The sequence below is a fragment of the Acomys russatus genome, chromosome 22 (genome assembly GCF_903995435.1).
Source record: "Acomys russatus chromosome 22, mAcoRus1.1, whole genome shotgun sequence".
NCBI lineage: Eukaryota > Metazoa > Chordata > Mammalia > Rodentia > Muridae > Acomys > Acomys russatus.
Window position 1 is genome coordinate 51,337,350 of NC_067158.1, and position 19,346 is coordinate 51,356,695.

The 19,346-nt window shown below is 39.4% G+C and overlaps 1 protein-coding gene and 1 long non-coding RNA gene across 3 annotated transcripts in view; one reads left to right on the forward strand and one right to left on the reverse strand.

Moving 5' to 3' along the window:
- Window positions 1-3,148, forward strand: part of Dthd1 (death domain containing 1) — a 68,238-nt gene extending 65,090 nt beyond the window's left edge. Inside the window, exon 10 of the mRNA XM_051164911.1 lies at window positions 2,432-3,148. Within this exon, the coding sequence (XP_051020868.1) occupies window positions 2,432-2,754 (323 nt within the window). The 3' untranslated portion in view covers window positions 2,755-3,148. The remainder of the gene's footprint in view (window positions 1-2,431) is intronic.
- The window catches only part of LOC127205671 (uncharacterized), a 362,893-nt gene that overhangs the window by 28,247 nt on the left and 315,300 nt on the right, over window positions 1-19,346 (reverse strand). The gene's annotated exons all lie outside the window — the stretch shown is intronic.

Consider the following 19,346-nt stretch of genomic DNA (forward strand, 5'->3'; position numbering starts at 1 on the left):
AAAGGAGCCTGGAGAAGTGGCTCAGTGGTAAAGAGCACTTGCTGCTCTTTCAAAGGAGCTTGGTTCCCAGCACTCACATTGTGCTTTGCTACCATCTGTAACTCCAGTTACAGGGAAACTGATGCCCATTTTTACTTCTGTGGGCACTATGCATACATGGCACACACACACACACACACACACACACATACACACACACACACACACACACACATACACACACACACACACACACACACACACGATGCTAAATAAAAATTAAGTTTAGAAAAAGAATAGTTTCTTTAGGTATTTCATGAGAACTGAGACAGGAAGGCTCCACTGAATCGCACTGGAGAGATGAGTTAACAAAAGGAAAAGAGTAAAGAAAAGAACATGGAAAGTATGAAATTCTACTACTACAAATAATAAAAGATAATGGCATGATACATGGGCATCAGAGAAGATGCAGACTAAGAACCAATGGCTCTAAGTTGTAACCAAAATGCCTCTAGGATGATTAGAGTAATTGTTTACTTGAAATGTTAAACAGAGCCCCAAAGCTAGGACACAATACTATATTTTTTTAAAAGATAATTAAAAAGAAAGTGAGCATTATAACTTGACATAGTGTCAAAATCAAGGTGAGTGGAGATCTCACAATATTTGGAAAACAGAAACAAAACAAGGTAAAGGCTGAGTGAAAGAGAATGAGTGAAGTTGTGGCTTAAAGGAAGAAGAAAGGATGCTTTGGTCATTGGTATAGAAAATTTAAATTGAATTTAGAAAAAGAAGTGGTTTCTAGGTGCACTTTTCAATATTTCAAATAGTATCAGTGGTAGAACGTAGCACAGCTGGTTGCATTAAACACATTTTTTTTTTTTTTTTGCGACTCCAGAAACCTGGGATTGAAACTGGAAAATTGGAAACCATGATGTTAAAGGTTTATGTTGATTCTCAGACCATCATGAATACAGAGAACCAAGTGCTTAGCAGTACTGGTGCAGAGGCAGGTAGAACTCTGCAGGGGTGTGTGACATAACGGGGGATAGCTATTAATGAAGGGTGAAATATATTTTAAGGAGAGGCAGATGAACTGAGCCATGGATGTCTAGGATATAAAGGAAAATAGTAATGCTGAGAAATTCAGGGCACAGAGGAGGAATCAGTCTGGTTGACTCAGAAGCGCAAGATTCCCCAGGATGTGGATGAGTGTAATTCAGTGACAAGAATGTGTGGTCTACAATGTGGCAGAGTGACCATGGTTCAAGCCCTGGTTTTGATCTTCAGCTATGCAAAGAAAACAAAAAGAAAGAGAGAAAGAAAAGAAAGAAAGAAACAAAAAGAAAAGGAAGGAAGGAAGAGAAGGAAACAAAGAAACAAATGGGGGCAAAAGAAAAGAAATACTGGGAGAAGTTCCTACCTGTTTGGGACGCACAAGGCACGCCATGGGCTTGTGGTTAGAGGAGCACAGTTGCCAGCCAGGCCGATGAGGAAGCTGCCTGCTGATTTCAGGAGAAGGACGAAGGATGTGGAGAAAGGAAGGTCTATGAAGCACCATGGACATCAAGATGAGTGCATTATCTGCTGCTACGAGCACACTGTTTGGAAAACCAGCAAGGGCGTATCAGCCCATTTTCCTAATAATCATCCCTGACTGCAAAGTGGATTCGGAGTGTGATTTGTGAAAGTATTAGAAGGTGGGAGTGATTGCAAAACAGGAAAAGGAGGGCTGTGATGGAAGAGAGTGGGGCAAAGGAACTTTACTCAGAATGATGGTCTGATTTGCACACCAAAGCCAGCAGGAAAATAGAATCAGAAATGTAAGAGCTGGACAGGTGATCCCCAGGTTTGGTGAGGCTTACGTTGACCATACTGCACATAGTCAAGATGCTTGCAGATCTAAACATTGCAAAGTTCATTGGAAATGCTATTGTAAAAGACCTTCCATAGAAATGTACCCTGGCTTTGGGAATATATATGTAGTTATAGTCCTGTGAAAATTGACTAGCTGACACACTTATCCATCACATTAGTACTAATAAAGAGAAGTATCTTTTTGTACTTACAAAACATCCCATAACACATTGCTATTCAAAGAGTGGTCAGGACTTCAGCCTCATTAGCTCGTTGAAAGTACCAAGTGCCCTTCTTACCCTAGGACCACTCAATCACAGTAAGTGAATGGGGCATAAAGTTTATCTTAACAGGCCCTTCTGGTTCCTAGGGACATGAACATTGCAAAACCTCGGCAGTAGCTGGTACTCTCAGACGACCCTCAGTATTGGCAGAGATTCGGCAGCCTTTGGGGGCCAGTCTCATAGCTTTCTCTCTCAGAGGCTAAACCTGAGAGCAGGTAGATTCCTTCTGAGCTGGAGAGGAGATTTGGACCAGCACGTGTCTAAGCAAGAGTCCTAACCTTAATGTCCCTTCCTAATGTGTGCCCCAACAGAGGCCCTTTGGGATAATTTGCTCCATTGGCTGGCTGAAGAGCTATCTGAAGAAGGTGCCGAGGTCCTCACTGCATCGCTCCCTCTACGCCGCAGCACGGTTCAGCTCATCAAACTTAAGCACCCTGACGACCTGGCAGAGCAGATCCACGAGCTGCTTTGCTTCTGGAAAAGATCACTCCCAACTTCCACTGACAAAATCCGCCTCCTGGCTCGCCATCTCCGCAAGATGGGCCGGGGTGATCTCGCAGAAGAGCTCAAATTCAAGTGGGAACATAAGGTGTTCACAGACCCTCAGCCCTGGTTTGATGTGGCTGCCGAATAAAGGCATGCTCACCCTTCCTTTCCCCTAGAAAAGGGCTCGAGGATTATAAAGAGTGAGTGTCAATTTTACCCAGTTACCGACTAAGATTGTTTGAAGTGAGTCTGTTTGATAGACTCACTCTTAACTGAGAAACCGAGGAAACAAAAGAGAAGCCAGAGCAGACAACTGAAGACACGTCTGGGTGTCAGCCCGCTCAATGATGACTGACCTGTTGTCTGGAACTTATAACACCATGAGTTCAGCTAAGCTTAATGGCATTTAAAATAGAGCTTTCTCAGTTTACATTTCAATAGCTAAGGTTGCTTTCTAAATGTGGAGTAAATATATGATATACAGAATGACTTTTTAACAAGTGTTATATAAAATTGAACTTGTTTGTGACTCCAAGCAACCAATCCCAGTTACATAGATGACAGAGGCCTACAGGTGACAATGTGAAATAAAGGGCACTGTGATAAGCAATAACAAGTCAATTTTAGGAAACTAAAACTCTTAATTTAAATTAAGAGTAAAAAAAAAAAAAAAAAAACCACTTCAGTTACTTTCTGTCAAAAGCTTCTCTTTCATAACAAGGTCTCTCGGAACTGATAACTCATTATAATTATTATTAGGGAAATAAATCAATACATATAAAAAGAAGTATGTAAAGTAGTCCAAAGTTTCTTTCAATTACTTTTTAAAAGGTGTTTTCCCTCCTCAGTTAAGAGAAATTTTATTGCCTAAGTGTCAGGGTGCGTGGGAGCACAGCCCTGCTCTGTCCTTCTCAGCAGCCTGAGAGGTTCCCTTTATGAGGGACTTGGGCTGGGGTCAAACTGGGGCTTAGAGTTCAAGACAGGGCAGAATTTCATGACTAGGCAACAAGAAGCAGAGGTGGAGTTTATCAATGAGATTTGAGAGTAGGCACCAGCATGGACGTTCAGAGAGAAGAGTGATGCCAAGACAAGGCTACCCAGGCAGCCCGGTAAGGGTCTCTGAGGCAGGTGCAACCGATGGTCTTATAGCTTTGTTAGTTAAGACATTACTTAGTAACCAAGACTTTTATTTTCACACAACATCCAAAAGGTACAATATGTATTTTCTTGTGGTTTACAGCGTGAAGAGAACAAAGCAAACTATTTGTTGCTTTTCTGATTGTGAAAAGATTTCATGTTTCTTCTGTTCCTCCATTAGGGATCACTATTACAGATTTTAATTGTTTTTTTTCAGGTGTCTAACTCTCTTTCAAGAAAAGTCTTTTCTTATTGTAGGTTTGGATTTATGTTTACACACTCATACACACATAAGCACACACACTATTTGTATGTATTTATGTTTACACACCCAAACACACACAAGTCTCCTGATATATTGTATGCATCTGCATAATGTCTGCACACACACAGACACTTATTCATATGCACACGTCTCCTTTTCACACCTCTCCAATCATACTCTCTAAGATATCACTTCTTCAGAGTATTACACCAATCTGTGTATCTCATGTGTCTGTGAATGCTGTCAGCAGCACACCACTTTCACCTATTCAAATACATTTTTATGTACATAACCACATGTACATACATGGGTATATTCTCAAATCTACTTTCATATTTTCACATAGGCACTCAGGTATATCCTGACACATGTAGTCTACTCCCACATCTCATACACACATTCAATATGTATATCCTAACACACACACACACACACACACACACACCCCTTTACCTGCACACTGATGTTTTCACGCACTCCTCCTCTTACAAAGTCTACTCTCGCCTTACCTCTTTTACTCTCACATACTTTTAAATGCATTCTCTGAAAGGAAAATATTTATATACATTACTTCATATATGTTGACATAGTTTTCCCACTATTAAAATACTTCTTATGTTACTGCAACATTAAAACAATAAAAAGGCATATAAAGAAAGAAGAAAAAGGCAGGGCATCCTTCAGTATTGCCTCTCCCTTAGGTGGTATGGGGAATCAGCCTGATATGAGGGTATGTATGGTATGTTTTGACTGTTGGGAACCTGCTCCAGAATTCCCTACAGCCACACCCCATCCTCATGCACTGCATTCTGTCTGATGCTCTGACTTGTGACTTGCATGGATATCATTGAAAGAACCTCTGGCTTCCAGTTGGAGGGTGAGACCTAGCAAGAGCCTGGCAGGAAAAAGGGACAGAAGGAGGGAGGGAGGGAGGGAGGGAGGGAGGGAGGGGAGGGAGTTACACCTTACAGTGCCCCTCTTTTCCTTCCTGTGGTCTTGTTTGTAAAGCTGTGTCCCTCACCTAAACTCCTTTCCAAAAGGTCACACTGTCCTGGGTTTTGGTAACTGGCTTTTCTCCTTTTTTTTTAGGACTGGAGCTCAGACCAGCTTCCTTTCAGGAACAGCTGCACTATTTCTTTTCTTCTTCCTATGCATTCCTTCTTCTATTAAGACAAGAGCCCTTTCATTCTTCCTGTTCTATCACCCCATAATTTTTCTTATTAAAATCCAGGATATTTCATCTCTGTACCCTCATCTCACATGTCCATGTGTATTTACCAGAAGGGGAGTGATGTGCTTTGCATGTAATTTATAGTATCAAAATTTAATGTCTTGTTTGATTATCTGCATTGTCAATGCCTTTAAGTGTTTTGCATAAAAGCTCATATCATATCATATCATAATTAATTTTGGAAAATGTTTGAATTGAGAAATGTAACATCTGTTCTCTCATGCTAGAGTTTTTAATATAAATTTATGTTGTTAAAATGTACTCATGTTGCTGAGTATGGCCATAATTTGTTCATTTGCATTATTGTTCAATACTTTATTATGGGAAAATGAAATTATTGGTATATTCTTGTTTGTTTGTTTGAGTCAGGGTTTTTCTGTGCAGCCCTGGATGTCCTAGAACTCATTCTTTAGACCAGGCTGGCCTTAAACTCACAGAAATCCTCCTGCCTCTGCCTCCCAAGTGTTGAGATTAAAGGTTTGCACTATCACCACCCAGCATATTATTTATATATTCTATTGTAGGTTGGATTTGAAATAAATTTTACTTGCAGAGTGTCATATGCAGTGCTATTGTAAAAATTCTTAAATAAGTAATGTATGCTTTGAGAAGGTCATAATTCAGTTTTCAAAAGAGTTACCTTCTGTGGGCAAAGGTCTAATTTTCTAAACCCATGAGGACAGGGTTGGGTGGGTGAGAAGGTGAGTGTACAGAGAAGTAGGCACTTGGACCAACCTTTGGCTTGATGTGACGTATGAGTAGGGAAATGGAAATCTAAAATGTTTCATTTCTGAAGTCTCCAAATTTAACTCCCTACCAGTGTTTTCAAGAAACTGATGTTTTGTTCAGAAAGATTCACTTTTGGTGAGGAGTCCAGAGCTGTGCCGTACAGGGATGTGGTTTTCGGAAGGTGCAGTGTCACACTCCCTCAAGTTAAAAGGGCAGCTGTACAGGGGAAGAAGGAAATAGTGGGTGAAGGCAAAGTCAGCGCTGACAATGTCATAAGCTGGGGGATTCCCAGGAGCTTAGCCAAGCATTGCTTCTGTAATCTAACCTCTCAGAAGGTCACAGCATTTTCAAACATGTCATGTCAGTCATCTGATCCTTGACTCACAACCTCTCCTGTAACTGCAAAGCTCTCCTGGAAGCCCCTCCTCCCAATTTTTTAAATCTAAAGTATTAAGTAGTTTACACACTTGTTACCATTGTTTGCTTTTTGTGAGCCAGCACCCGCTGCTGTGCACACCCACAAGGGCCCGCCCCTTGGCTCTTGCTCCCTGATGTATCCCTCTTACACAGAACTCTGCCTTCTATAGTGCATGCGTAACTGTAATTGCTTCCCTCTTTCTTTGCCACATAAGGAGGATAAAATTGCAACTTGAGTTGATACATAGGGGGACAGCTTAAGTGAGAAGTTGGAAGACTCTGTTTTCAGCGAACCATGGTGGCACCTGTGTAGGATACCAATAATCTATAGGCAGTGACAGCAGGATGTCAAGTTCAAGGCCACCCTGAGCAACATAGAAAGATCAGATCCTACCTCAAAACCCAAAACAAACACAAACAACAGATAAAACCCTAGATGATTCTCTTCTCAAGAGTCCTTTTTCTTCTATCCTCGCTACCCTACTAACTCCTTACCAGTCTTCTAGACCCTATACATTTGAAAATGTTTTCCAGTTTCCTTAATTCCCAGAATAAGATTAACGTCCATTGAACCCCACCTTTAAGTACAGCTGCAACTTGTCTATACATTATTATAATTCTCCGTTGATATGTATTTTTTCAATCACCTTGTCATTTTCTTGAGCATAATCCCTTATTTTGTGTCCATCAGTAGGTCTCAGAGTTCTGCAAAGAGGCTGGCATATAGTAACTCAAGAATTCTTATTGAATTCTTGAATGAGAAAGTAACACGAACACATCTGGACTCCATCTGTTCTATCTTTCTGCACTAGACAACCCTATGAGGCAAATACCATGTTTGCAAAGAGAAAACTGTGTTCAGCCTGGACCAGTCAGCCCCATGACTCAGCAAGGCACAAGTCACACTAGCCACAAATTTAACAGGAATCAATATTTCCCCACACATCGTAGCTATAAAGTGTTCTCCACTCGTGACTTCTGCTTCCTTACACACTGAAATGTTGTGCTCAGAAATCATCCAATATAAGAAAAATTTGTCACTTGAAATTGTATCAGTCAGGAAGAAATCCCTTTCTTGCCTGGAGGATTGAAACAACATTGCCACAGAAAAGCACTCTCCATTTACAGCTGAGGTGCCAGGCTTTGTCCAGATGAAAGGCCTCTAGATATAATACTGTACATCGATCTCAGGTTTAATGTTACCAGGGAGGTCCACTTTGCACAGCAGACCTGATGCTGACCTCTGCACACGAGCTCTGTCTTGATTTGTGCCCACTGAAACACTAAGCTAACTCCCATGTACTAAAATAGCCCTTTGATATTGTTAACAATATATCTGTTTGATATAGAGCCTCCTTAATTGCAAAGAATCAGTCAACCCAATTTCGTTGTATTCCAGGTATGCCCCTGGTGGTCCTTCCCCACCCTCCTGGAGCCAGCACAGTAGTCCTCAAACTAGCTGTGTATCAAATCAGCTGATAGCTATGAACTGATTCTGATCAATCTTGGCTGATTTGTCTTGGAGAGGCCTCTAGGAAGCACAGTGAAAAAGTTCACATGCAGACAGGTTCAGAATGATTTCTTTTCTGGCCAAATGGACTCAGATAAATGTGCAATGGGTGTTCAAATCTGTTTCATAAAATGAACATTTGGTCCTGTGAGTCAGTTTTGAACTATATATAACCATCAAGTCCCTCCGGTCATGTTTGTGCCCATAGAAGTTGAAGGGCATTGTTCACTGTACTCTACTTCCTGTACTGTCTCAATGTTTAATTTTATGGTTAGCATTGGGCCAAGAGTAATAGGAGGGAAGAAACGAGACAGGGAAATATCTGTCTATGCTGACTACAAAGACATTTTTCCTTTGGTGAGGTCATATGAGAAGATCTATCTATTCACAAGACGCAGAAGAGTGGAGCCCAGAGCTGAGATAAGGGGCTGGAATAAGGAACGAGATCCTCACCCAGTTCCTCCAGTAAGAGAGATGCAGATGTCCGTGTTCAAATGAGAACAGCAGACTGTGCTCACTCAGAGGGGCTGACCGTGCTCACGCAGAGGGGCTGACCTTTCAGGAAGCTGCTTATTGTTTAGCTAATGAGGATAAAGATTTCAGTTGTTTCACTTTCAGAAATGAAATCATACTCCGCTGTTTTTCTGCATACCAAAGGATTTAAAATACAGCACACTATTTTTAGGCTTTTATGTCGATTCACTTGGGGTCATTTGTACGGACACTGAGGGCCTCCACAAAGACGCGATCCGAGCTTTGCTGTACTGTGGATACCACATCTGGAAACTTTTCTTTATAACCAGCCAATGGAAGTGTGTTCATATAACCACAAGGGGGAACCCACGTCTCACATAAAATTGAGGATAAGTCCGAGACCTTACAAAGAAGTCTGTTTACATATTGAAAAAGAAAACATTACCTATCCTTCAGTGAGAGTGGGGGTGTTGAAGTCTCCCACTTTTGTTGTGTGGGGATTGATGTGTGGTTTAAGCTTTGTTAATAGTTTTTTTTTTTTACAAATGTGGGTGCCCTTGTATTGGGAAGAAATTTAAAATGACTCCTGATGACGTATTGCCACACCCATAAATGAGGGCATCTCTCAACCCTCATAAGTGAAGCTTCTTCTTGTACTAGATGGAAGTTAAAGAGGCCCACAATTGGTCAATATGCAGAGAATAAGAGACTATGGAGAGCTGATATATTTGGGCAGCCTCTATTGAACCCCATTGGCCAATCACTCAAAAGAAGCAATCCATTCCTTGTACTGGGGTTTTCAGTTGCTACAATGTGGTATCTAATTGAAACATTGTCTCACTATGTGCTGGCTACTTTTATGGCAACTTGACACAAGCTAAAGTTATCAAAGAGGAGGAAACCGCTGAGAAAATGTTTTAGTAACATCCAGCCATAAAGCATTTTCTTAATTAGTGATTGATGTGAGGGTCCAAGGCATTGTTGGCACGGCCATCCCAGAGCTGGTAGTCCTGGGTTCTATAAGAAAGGAGACTAAGCAAGCCATGGGGGAACAAACCATTAAACAGCATCCCTCAATGGCCTCTGCATCAGCTCCTGCCTCCAGGTTTCTCTGTCCTGTTTGAGTACTGTCCTGGATTTCTTTAATGATGGGCTACAATGTGGAATTATAAGCCAAATAAACCCTTTTCTTCCCCCCGCCCAAAGAAAAGAAAAAGAAAACATTTTGTATGATACTCAAATAATAACATTTTAGAATAAAAGAAAGAATATGACATATAGTCAATATATTTTAAGTGTAATATTATTTTAGTTAAATTCATATCTAATAATAATGGTAGTCTTGAAAGTCTAATGCTTATTTGGTATTACAAAACAAAATATGCAGAAATTGCTGTACAGGGTTTTTATGTTATAATGGACCTTGTGTTTCTTTAACCAAAGTGAATTAATTGATAACTCAATGTGATATTTGTTATTGGAACCATGTGCAACTTTTTGAAATTTTCTGGGATTAGCAAATAAACATCTAAAAGATGGCTGTAAGAAATGAATATAGTCCAAACTCCGTTCAGTTTCCAACAACTATTTACTAACTGACTTGATTCTTAGTAATCAAGAATTAATTTGGAATGTTCTAAACCATATTCTGTTACTACAATTTGGCCATAAATGAAACTGGTTAACATATATACAGTATAATACAAAATATATTTCTTATTATAAAGTTATTCTAATTGATCATGTGATTTTTAGCATATCATTTTCAGGTGTGATTTTCTATGTCCTGAGATAAATTCTGAGCAAAACTGAGTATTAGTGTTCTCTGCATAGTGCATCTCACAACTGTAAACCAATGCCGTGACGGCAGACAGACTTGGAAAGAAGACAAAAGTGGACAAGCCGAGTACAACAGGTGCATGCGTAAGAACTACTGCAACTCAAAGGCTGTGCCAGATTGCTTGCTGCTCCTGGCTGTGGGACGGAAGACTATCCGTGCTGACTGATGTCCTGCTGTGAAAGTGTATAAGGACATACAGGATTATATTTGGGTGAGAATTGTAAGACCATTAAGACCATGAACAGACCATTTCTTGTTCTCTTTCTTCCTGGTTTGATAACAGTACCATGTCTGTAAGGAATGTGTCACTGGCCTCAGTGGTGGAGGATGGAAGAGACCCACTACTATGTACAGTATATAGAAAATATGTAGACATGCTTGGAAACACCTTCTGTGGCTGTAGCCTGTCAGTATCCCCACGGAAGCACGAGGAAGAAAAATTGTACTTTGGTTGTCAAGGCTATGGGATTTTGAGAAATGCTGAAAAAAGTAGTGAACACCCAGGTATTAGAAGTAAGATAAATAGAAGTAACATGCAAAGGTTCAAGTTTGTCTCAGAGCAGGAAAGAGATTGCTGCTGCCGTTCTAGGCCCATATATTTCTACTATAAAAGATTAATAACAGGTATCAATTAATTGAGTGCCAGTTACATGACATAGGGCTTTAATGTATAATTTCATTTTATTCTCTTAGGTTTGGTGTTATTATTTATCTTTTCTTCATGATAAAACAGGTTTTGAAATGTTCAGTTTTTTTTTTTTTTTTTTTTTTTTTTTTTGCAGTTGTGTGTTCCCTTTCTTATTTGTCTGTTTCTATTCTCTCATTCTTAGTCCATTCTTCTACTGAGGGACACTTAGGCTGTTTCCATATTCTGGCTATTATGTATAAAGCCTCTATGAACATGGTTGAGCATATATCCCTGTTGTGTGGTAGGCCATTTTCTGGGTATATTCCAAGGAGTGGGATAGCTGGGTCTTGAGGAAGCCCTATTCTCATTTTTCTGAGAAAGTGCCAGATAGCTTTCCAAAGTGGTTGTACTAGTTTGCATTCCCACCAGCAATGAAGGAGTGTTCCTCTCTCTCCACATCCTTGCCAACATGTGTTGTCACTTGAGTTTTTGATCTTAGCCATTCTGATGGGTATAAGATGGAATCTCAGTGTCATTTTGATTTGCATTTCTCTGATGACTAACGAGGATGAGCATTTCTTTAAGTGTTTCTCAGCCATTTGATACTCCTCTATTGAGAATTCTCTGTTAAATTCTGAGCCCCATTTTGCATTGGGTTGTTTGGTTTTGTGGTGTTTAATTTCTTGAGTTCTTTATATATTCTCTCATTCATAGTTAATTAAATAAATAGTCACTAAATAGCTATTTTAAGTCAGATTGTTAAATTATACTTTTAACTTGTTCTGTCTCTGATTCCAGAGCTTGCTTTCCCTCTAGTCCATAAAATTCTGTGCTAGGCATATTAATAAAATTATGTCCAAGATTTTCTAGCTTCTTGCCACAAATGATGTATAATTACTACTCCATGAATATTCTGGATCTCATTTGCGCTTATGTTATAAAACAGAGTTGGCTCTACAATAAGACTATGCTAGTGGCCATGACTTATTACCTTCCTGTGATTTGTCTCGGCAGGAGAAGTGAGAACACGGAGATTCCAGTGGAGGAACTGCCTTCATCTCTGAGACAGAAGATGCTGCGTGGTCCATGTCTAAGTGTAGCTTCTGGGAGATGACAGCTAAACCGTCAATAGAGCATCAGCCATACATCCACAAAGACACAGGTTTTGGGAGCAGCTCTCTGCCCTCACCACCATGCTCTTCCTGTGCCATCAGGGGCCCTAATCCTCTGTAACTATAAGCCTATATAAACTCTTGCTTTTAGAAGTTGTCTTGGTCATGGTGTTTGATCAAAACAGGCCCACTAAACAGGCTGGAAATAAAGCCCTGTACTGGAAATGGAGCCAGCTTCCCAGTGACAGTGAGTTTGCGGGCCTTAGGAAAGAATCCACTGCTCTGAGTCTGCTAAAACAGCATGATTCCTTACTACATTCTAAAATCTTATCCCTATACCTATGGATAAGAGTAGCTACCATGCCTCATCAAAGAAACTATTCTTTACAACACTAGAAACTATCACAGAAAACCACAACTGGACATAATGCAGAAATCAATGAACCCCCAGGAGACCATGGATACAGGTACATAACAGTACCTGTATCTATGGCTCAGGGAACATTCAGGAAGAGAGGACATAAAGACTGCAAGAGCCAGAGTACCAGGAAGTCTACTATGAAACAGTCTCTCCTAGAAACAGCTGCATAGCCAGAAGGTGGTGGCTCACACATTTAATCCCAGCACTTGGAAGGCAGAGGCAGGCAGATATTCAGGAGTTCAAGGTTAGACTGATCTATGGAGCGAGTTCCAGGACAGCCAAGGCTACACAGGGAAACCCTGTCTCAAAAAACAATCACTCAGTCAAGCAAGCAAGCAAACAAACAAACAAAACAAAAAAGAAAGAAAGAAAGAATAAGCTGCATTAAAAAGATTTGAACAAAGACCAGTATCAATGTACATGTTAACATCAAAATGAGAAAATATTGTGGTGTCTCAACCATAGATGAAGTACTATAGGCAGCTAATAATGGCTAGGAGAAGAATTAGCCTTTCATAGGGGTAAACACCCTCATTGGTTTTCCAGTGTAGAGGGGTCAACCTTGAAAACATATACACATACACAGAAAAAGCAAAACAGACTCAGTAGGCTAAATTTATGTAATAATAATAATAATAATAATAATAATAATAATAATAATAGGCTATCAACTTGAGAATTGGGGAGACATACTTTGTAAGAGTTAGGGTAGCTTTGAGGGGCTGTAGGGAGAACAGAAAGTGATATAATTCTACTTCAGTTAGAACCAATCTTTAGACAAGACAACCAGCTAATATATACTGAAACAATTTTCTGTGAAATAAAAATTCCACTTCCTATTAAAATGTTGGGAGTTGAATTCTACCGGTGCTATTTAGAGAAAGCTTGTGTTTTTCAATTTTGTTATCCCAGATAGCAGCTGATTCTACACTTTGCCCAGAGCCTTGATAAATTGTTGCGTTAATGTACTTTTCATCCTGTGATGCTCAGGCACTCTTTGGGGCTTCCCCACCACTTCCTAAGTAATAGCATCATGTGTAATTGATTGAGCACCAATTTGCTGCCAGAAAAATTGGTGTCTCTGGGTTTTAATTTCAACCTTCCATTACATAAAGTGGACACATACAGTTAAAAGCCTGTGGAAAATATATGCTTTGCTAACATAATTATGAACTATTTATGGGGAAAAGTGATGAAGAGTCTTGGGAAAATAGGGGGGTAGAATATCTTCCTTTTGTCGATAAGAAAGTTCAGAGTGTTGGAGTAACAGTCTGCATACTCAACTAACAGGAGGTGAGTTCATGTTTCTCAAAATCTATTAATTTCTCCCCCATAAGTCCAGTATTTAGAATGCTCATAATAGACTCAGTGATCCTACGTGGAAACGGAGGCTCATTAAGTTGTTATTATTCATCCACTTAAACATTGCCTGGAATTTTTGGCTTCTCTTTAGGCATAAAATCTGTGAAAAACATTGCTTACATCTGACTAGCAGGAAGAAAATTATAAATCCTCTTGAATGTAATGTACACCTTAGGTTATAAACTGAGCTGAACTTGAAGAAAGGAAGTTATTGATATGTAAAAAGAAACAAGCCATACCCAACTGTGTGCACAGAAGGTCACAGATTGGCCATAAGGCTGAGTAGCAAGGTTGTGAGAAAGTTAAGGTAAATTTTTGTAAGAAAATTGATAAAAGTGGAGCCGGGTAAAGTGCGGGAATATAAAATGCATGGAAACTGAAGAAAAAAGGGCAGTTTGCACCTTTTTGATAGATTCTCTCTGCATTTCTCCACTGGATCTCACAGGGAAGGCTAGTGGCCGGTGACACTAGTGACATCTGAAGAAAGGAGGAAATCACACCCGAGGGAAAGTCAAGAGGGCCATCTGACATGTCTTTCTTGGAAAGCAGTTTTAAGTCATATTCAGTAAACCTCACAAAACACTGTTTGAGGCTGCAGAAAGGAAAATGCACTCTGCACTGTAGAAGGAGTGAGAAATCTGAATCAGATCACAAGGTATATGCTACCAGTGAGGTAGAGATCACATACAAAGTCCCATGATACCAGCGAGGTTAGCTTACTTCAGAAACCCTACCTCTGTCTACACCATCAGCTGGTAAGCATCTCATAGCAAGAACCACAGGATTTGTCTGCGCAGACCAAAGAAAACAGCACACAAAGCCACACTGGGATATGATCAGGACACTGGAAGCATCAGAAAACCTTTTCTTGGTGATGTGGTAAGAACTGTTAGGAGAAGTTTGGCAGTCTGGATAGAAAGGTGGAGAATTTCAGCAGAGATGGAAACGATAGCCAAAGACAGCAACGCAGATGAAGAGAAACACTCACTGACTTTGCCGTGGACTTGAGGTGACTGAGGAAAGAATAAGGAAAGTTGAGGCTAGCTCAGCGTGTATTGGCCACATTGAAACCAAAAGGGAGGAGAGTGAGAATGAATCACCAAATACCGTCAGACCATGACAACTGTGGTGTTGAAGAGAAAAGTAAGCATTAATTATGAAAGAAATGTCATCTGGATCAATGAAATGATGTCACGAGAGGGATCATTGTTCAGGGTTTTCCTTGAAAACCTCAGAGCCTTGTCTAGTAATGTGAAAACAGTTGTCAAATCCCAAATGAAGAGTCACTGTATGAAATCCACTAAGAAAACTCTTCAACATCTGAAATCTGACAAAGGTCATCAAAATTAAGCTGAGAAATTATCTTAGGAAAAAAAAGACTAGGGGCACATGATGACCAAACATAATATGTGGAGCCTGGGTAAGATCCTGAGGAATTATATAGATCAATATTATTTCAGTCTTGGGTCATTTATGAAAATAAAATACACAACATCAGTTTAAGATGTTGAAAAAAGGGAAAACCAAGTGTCAGCAATGTGGATAGAAGATGATCTTTTCTTTAGGACACTAACATTCTCAATATTGATAATAAAAAATTGTCATACCACAGTTGAGTGGAGAGTGTGATACGACTTTCTCACATACTCTGGTGCCTCACATTTGACCATGTCCCCTGGAGGGGGAGACCTGGTGGCACTCAGAGGAAGGACAGCAAGTAGCCAAGAAGAGACTTGATACCCTATGAGAATATATAGGGGGACGTAATCCCCCTCAGGAACAGTCATAGGGGAGGGGAATAATGGGAAAATGGGGGGGGGGGGAGGAATGGGAGGATACAAGGGATGGGATAAACATTGAGATGTAACAAGAATAAATTAATAAAAAAAAAAATTAAAAAACAAAACAAAAAAAAAAAAACAAAAAAAATTGTCATAGAGACTTTCTGTGATCATAGACATGGTCTTACATTGAGACAATGAGGGGGGAATGCTTTGAGCTCTACCAACTCTCTGTAAATCTGTGTGGAGCTGGGAAGGAAACTGAGGCCTGTTTTATAGGCTGATTCAAATCCCATCCTGTCAGGCCTAGGAATCTAGCCTATGATTCTGAGGCACAAATGGTATGTATTTCCTCATGAAAGAAGAAGACTGGTGACATTAGAAAGCCCCAGATTATGGTCTGAACATGAGATGCCTATCATGCACTCAACGGTAAGAAGTTTAGTACCCAAATAGTTGCACTATTTTGAGAACGTCTAGAACCGAGGTGAGACTGTGCTAGGGGAACTGTGTTAACACGGTCCCTAGGGATGATGTTGCTGGCTGCTTCCTGTCCTGCTCTCTTCAGTTTCTCTTTGAGTAAGAAACACGTAGGTGTTCTCTACCACATGCCTTTACTACCATCATGCTTTGCTCCAATGTGTGGGACTAAGTCACATGGACCGAACCCTTTGAAACCTTGTACTAAAATATAGCTTTTCTCCCTTAAATTGTTCGGTTAGTTATTTGCTAACACCAACAAGAAAAATCAGTAACTTAGTGCTGCAAAGTAGGGTCATTGCTATAAAAAAAAAATCTAATCTTGATACCCTACGAGCAGATACAGGAGGAGGAGGTCCCCCTCAGTCACAGTCATAGGGGAGAGGAGTAAGGGGGAAATGGGAGGGAGGGAGGGAGAAATGGGAGGATACAAGGGATGGGATAACAATTGAGATGTAATATGAATAAATATTAATAAAATATATAAAAGTCTAATCTCATGGTTTTTATAATTACGTTTATGACAAAAACTTGGAAGATTTTTAGAGGTGAAGGTTAAAGAATTCTAGAATGTTGTGAGCAGAAATTGCTTAATTATACTAATGGGAGTTCAGAGATCAGAATACTGTTAAACTTCAGGTGTTAATAGAATAGTGGATGATCTGGGGATTTTTGATATGGAATATTCCCTCTGTCAGACTATTGCTTTCTGATATTTGGCATCCCTAGAAAAGCTGGCCCTAAGGTTTATATTTAGTTTTCGTTTGTAGCACCTGCTAATAGAAGCTAGAGAATTTTTTAACTTCTTTTTAAAAAATTATTTAATTAATTTATTCAGATTACAACTAATTTGTTATCCCATCACTTGTATCCTCCTGTTCCTCCCTCCCTCCTGCTTTCACCCTATTCCCCTCCCCTAGGGCTAAGACCGAGGGGGACCTCCTCCCCCACTATATGGTCATAGGCTATCAAGTCTCATCTTGGTATCCTGCTTATTCTTTCTTTGAGTGCCATCAGAAGAAAAATATAAAATGTGGAATTAGGCCACATAATAAAGGGTCCCGTGGATAATAAAACAATAATTTAAACAGAACTGCTATGTTTGTATAGCTCCTTTTTGAATGTTTTTAAAAATAAGAAAAATTAGTGTATTAGTGCAGGTTCTCTAAAGGAACAGAACATATAGAATGAATATGTATGTGTGTGTGTATATATATATATATATATATATATGTTCACTGATCATTTGCATTTCCAGGCATATTTTTCTCATTTTCTATATACTTTAATCATAGGCTTTTAGGGATCATATCTGCTTCTCTGTCTACTTTTGGATCCTTCATGTGGAGTAGCCAGAGACACCACGTCCATTGTGTCATGAACTTAAGTGACTAAACGAGTTGCTGCAGAAGCTTGCACAAGTGAATTAAGGAGACAGCAAGAGCAGCAAGAAAGCTCATAGATACGGGAGGGGTGTCTTATCCTGCCATCCGTTGTCCGCACTTTACTTTTATAAATTATTTGTCAATCAAGAATATACATTGTTAAACAGTTAAATAGTGATAAGTGTGTTGTGTCTCATTTGGCAGTGTTGAAGTTCCAAGGACAAGAAGTATTTTGTGTACATATTTGAACACATTCATTTGGTTAGTGGAGTTCAGAGGAACACAGAGTAATCTCTTCAAGTCCTGTGTTCAATATATAAGAGGCCATGGTTTTTGGACTTTGTGCAAGATAAAATGCCCTGTCAAAATCCTATTGAACTTTGAGTAAACTTCTTGCCTGACTCCTTTCTCTTTGATTATGAATCACTCATGTTCTTATCGATCAGAATATGACCTTAGCGTATGAGTTATTGTTTTTCTTGCATCCAAAGTCACTTTCCTGTTTAATTTTAAGTCACTTTTTCCTTATTAAAAATTGATATCGCATTTACTAGAAAATTCCAATTACAGCACATAGGAAATTGTCCAGTACAGAGTAGATGCAACAGTAACACAGCAGATCGATTGCATCTGTCTTTGAAGTTTCAGAAAGCCTATGATCTTACTGTTACACTATATAATAATCATTGTGAACATAAATTATATGTGCCTTGGAGAAAAACATGAGCTTTGAGCTTTCTAATTATTTGATCACTATTTGTAGGAGGATTTACTGCCTAGCTTAGTTGTATAAAGGAATATTTGTTCTTTTAATATCAAACATAAAAATGTTTAAAAGATAATGTGGGTATAAAAACTGAAATTAATGTATATTGATGTTTTATATTTTATAATTACATCTGTTATCTCTATCATCAATTATCATTAAAAGACAATCCATGTTTGAGTACCATATTAATTATTATCTGACAAAGGGGATGTTGAAGGGAAGGGATCTCGAGCTGGTTGAGTGTCCTGGCTTAGGCAGGTGGACTCATTCCAATCAATGAGACCTTAGCCATGGAGATTCCTTCCTACCCTTGGACAAAGAAAGTGATTGTCACAATAGGAGAAGGATCAGAGAGATGCAGTCTGAAAAGAAAGTGTTCCGCTTTTTTTAATCCCACAGTGAATGAGTGCAGTGGTAGAATTTATAGCACAAAACTAGCAACTGTCATAAACGAGGTATTTTCTTCCCACTGGAGACATGCACTAATAATCATCACATTATGGTGTGTTCTAATAAAGATCATGTGGAAATACAAGCATAGAGAAGTCGAATAACTTACCAAAAAGATAGAATTGAGTGGAATTCAATTGTTTCATAAAATATTTGTGGTATTTAATGCATACTCATATTTTTGATCTTTGCATTGACCACAAAGTTTGTTCTTATTTACTGCTGTGCTGAAAATATATATATATATATATATATATATATATATATATATATATATATATATATATATATATATATATATATATATAAACCTAACCCAAGCTAGGGTCATCTGAAAAGAGGGAACCTCAATGGAGAAACTGCTTCCATCAGACTGGCCTGAAGGCAAGCCCATGGAGGTGTTTTCTGGATTGATGATTGAACTGGGTGCATCCAGCCTACTGTGGGCAATTGATTGCAAGCCCCAGAGGGAGCCAGTCAGCAGCTTTTCTCCAAGGCCCCAGTTCCTACCTCTAGAGCCTTGCGTTCCTGTCCTGATTTCCCTTGATGACTGACCACAAGCTGTAAGATGAAATAAACCCTTTCCTCACTGTGTTGTTTTGGTTGTGGTGTACATCACAGAAATATCAACCTAATCTGGACAATTTCTAAGCAGCGTAGTTTCGTAGAAACCTTCTCAATTGCAGAATCTCTTCCCCTAATATTTTTTGAGTTTCCCTCACTAAATATCACGATGTTTCTAAAAAAAA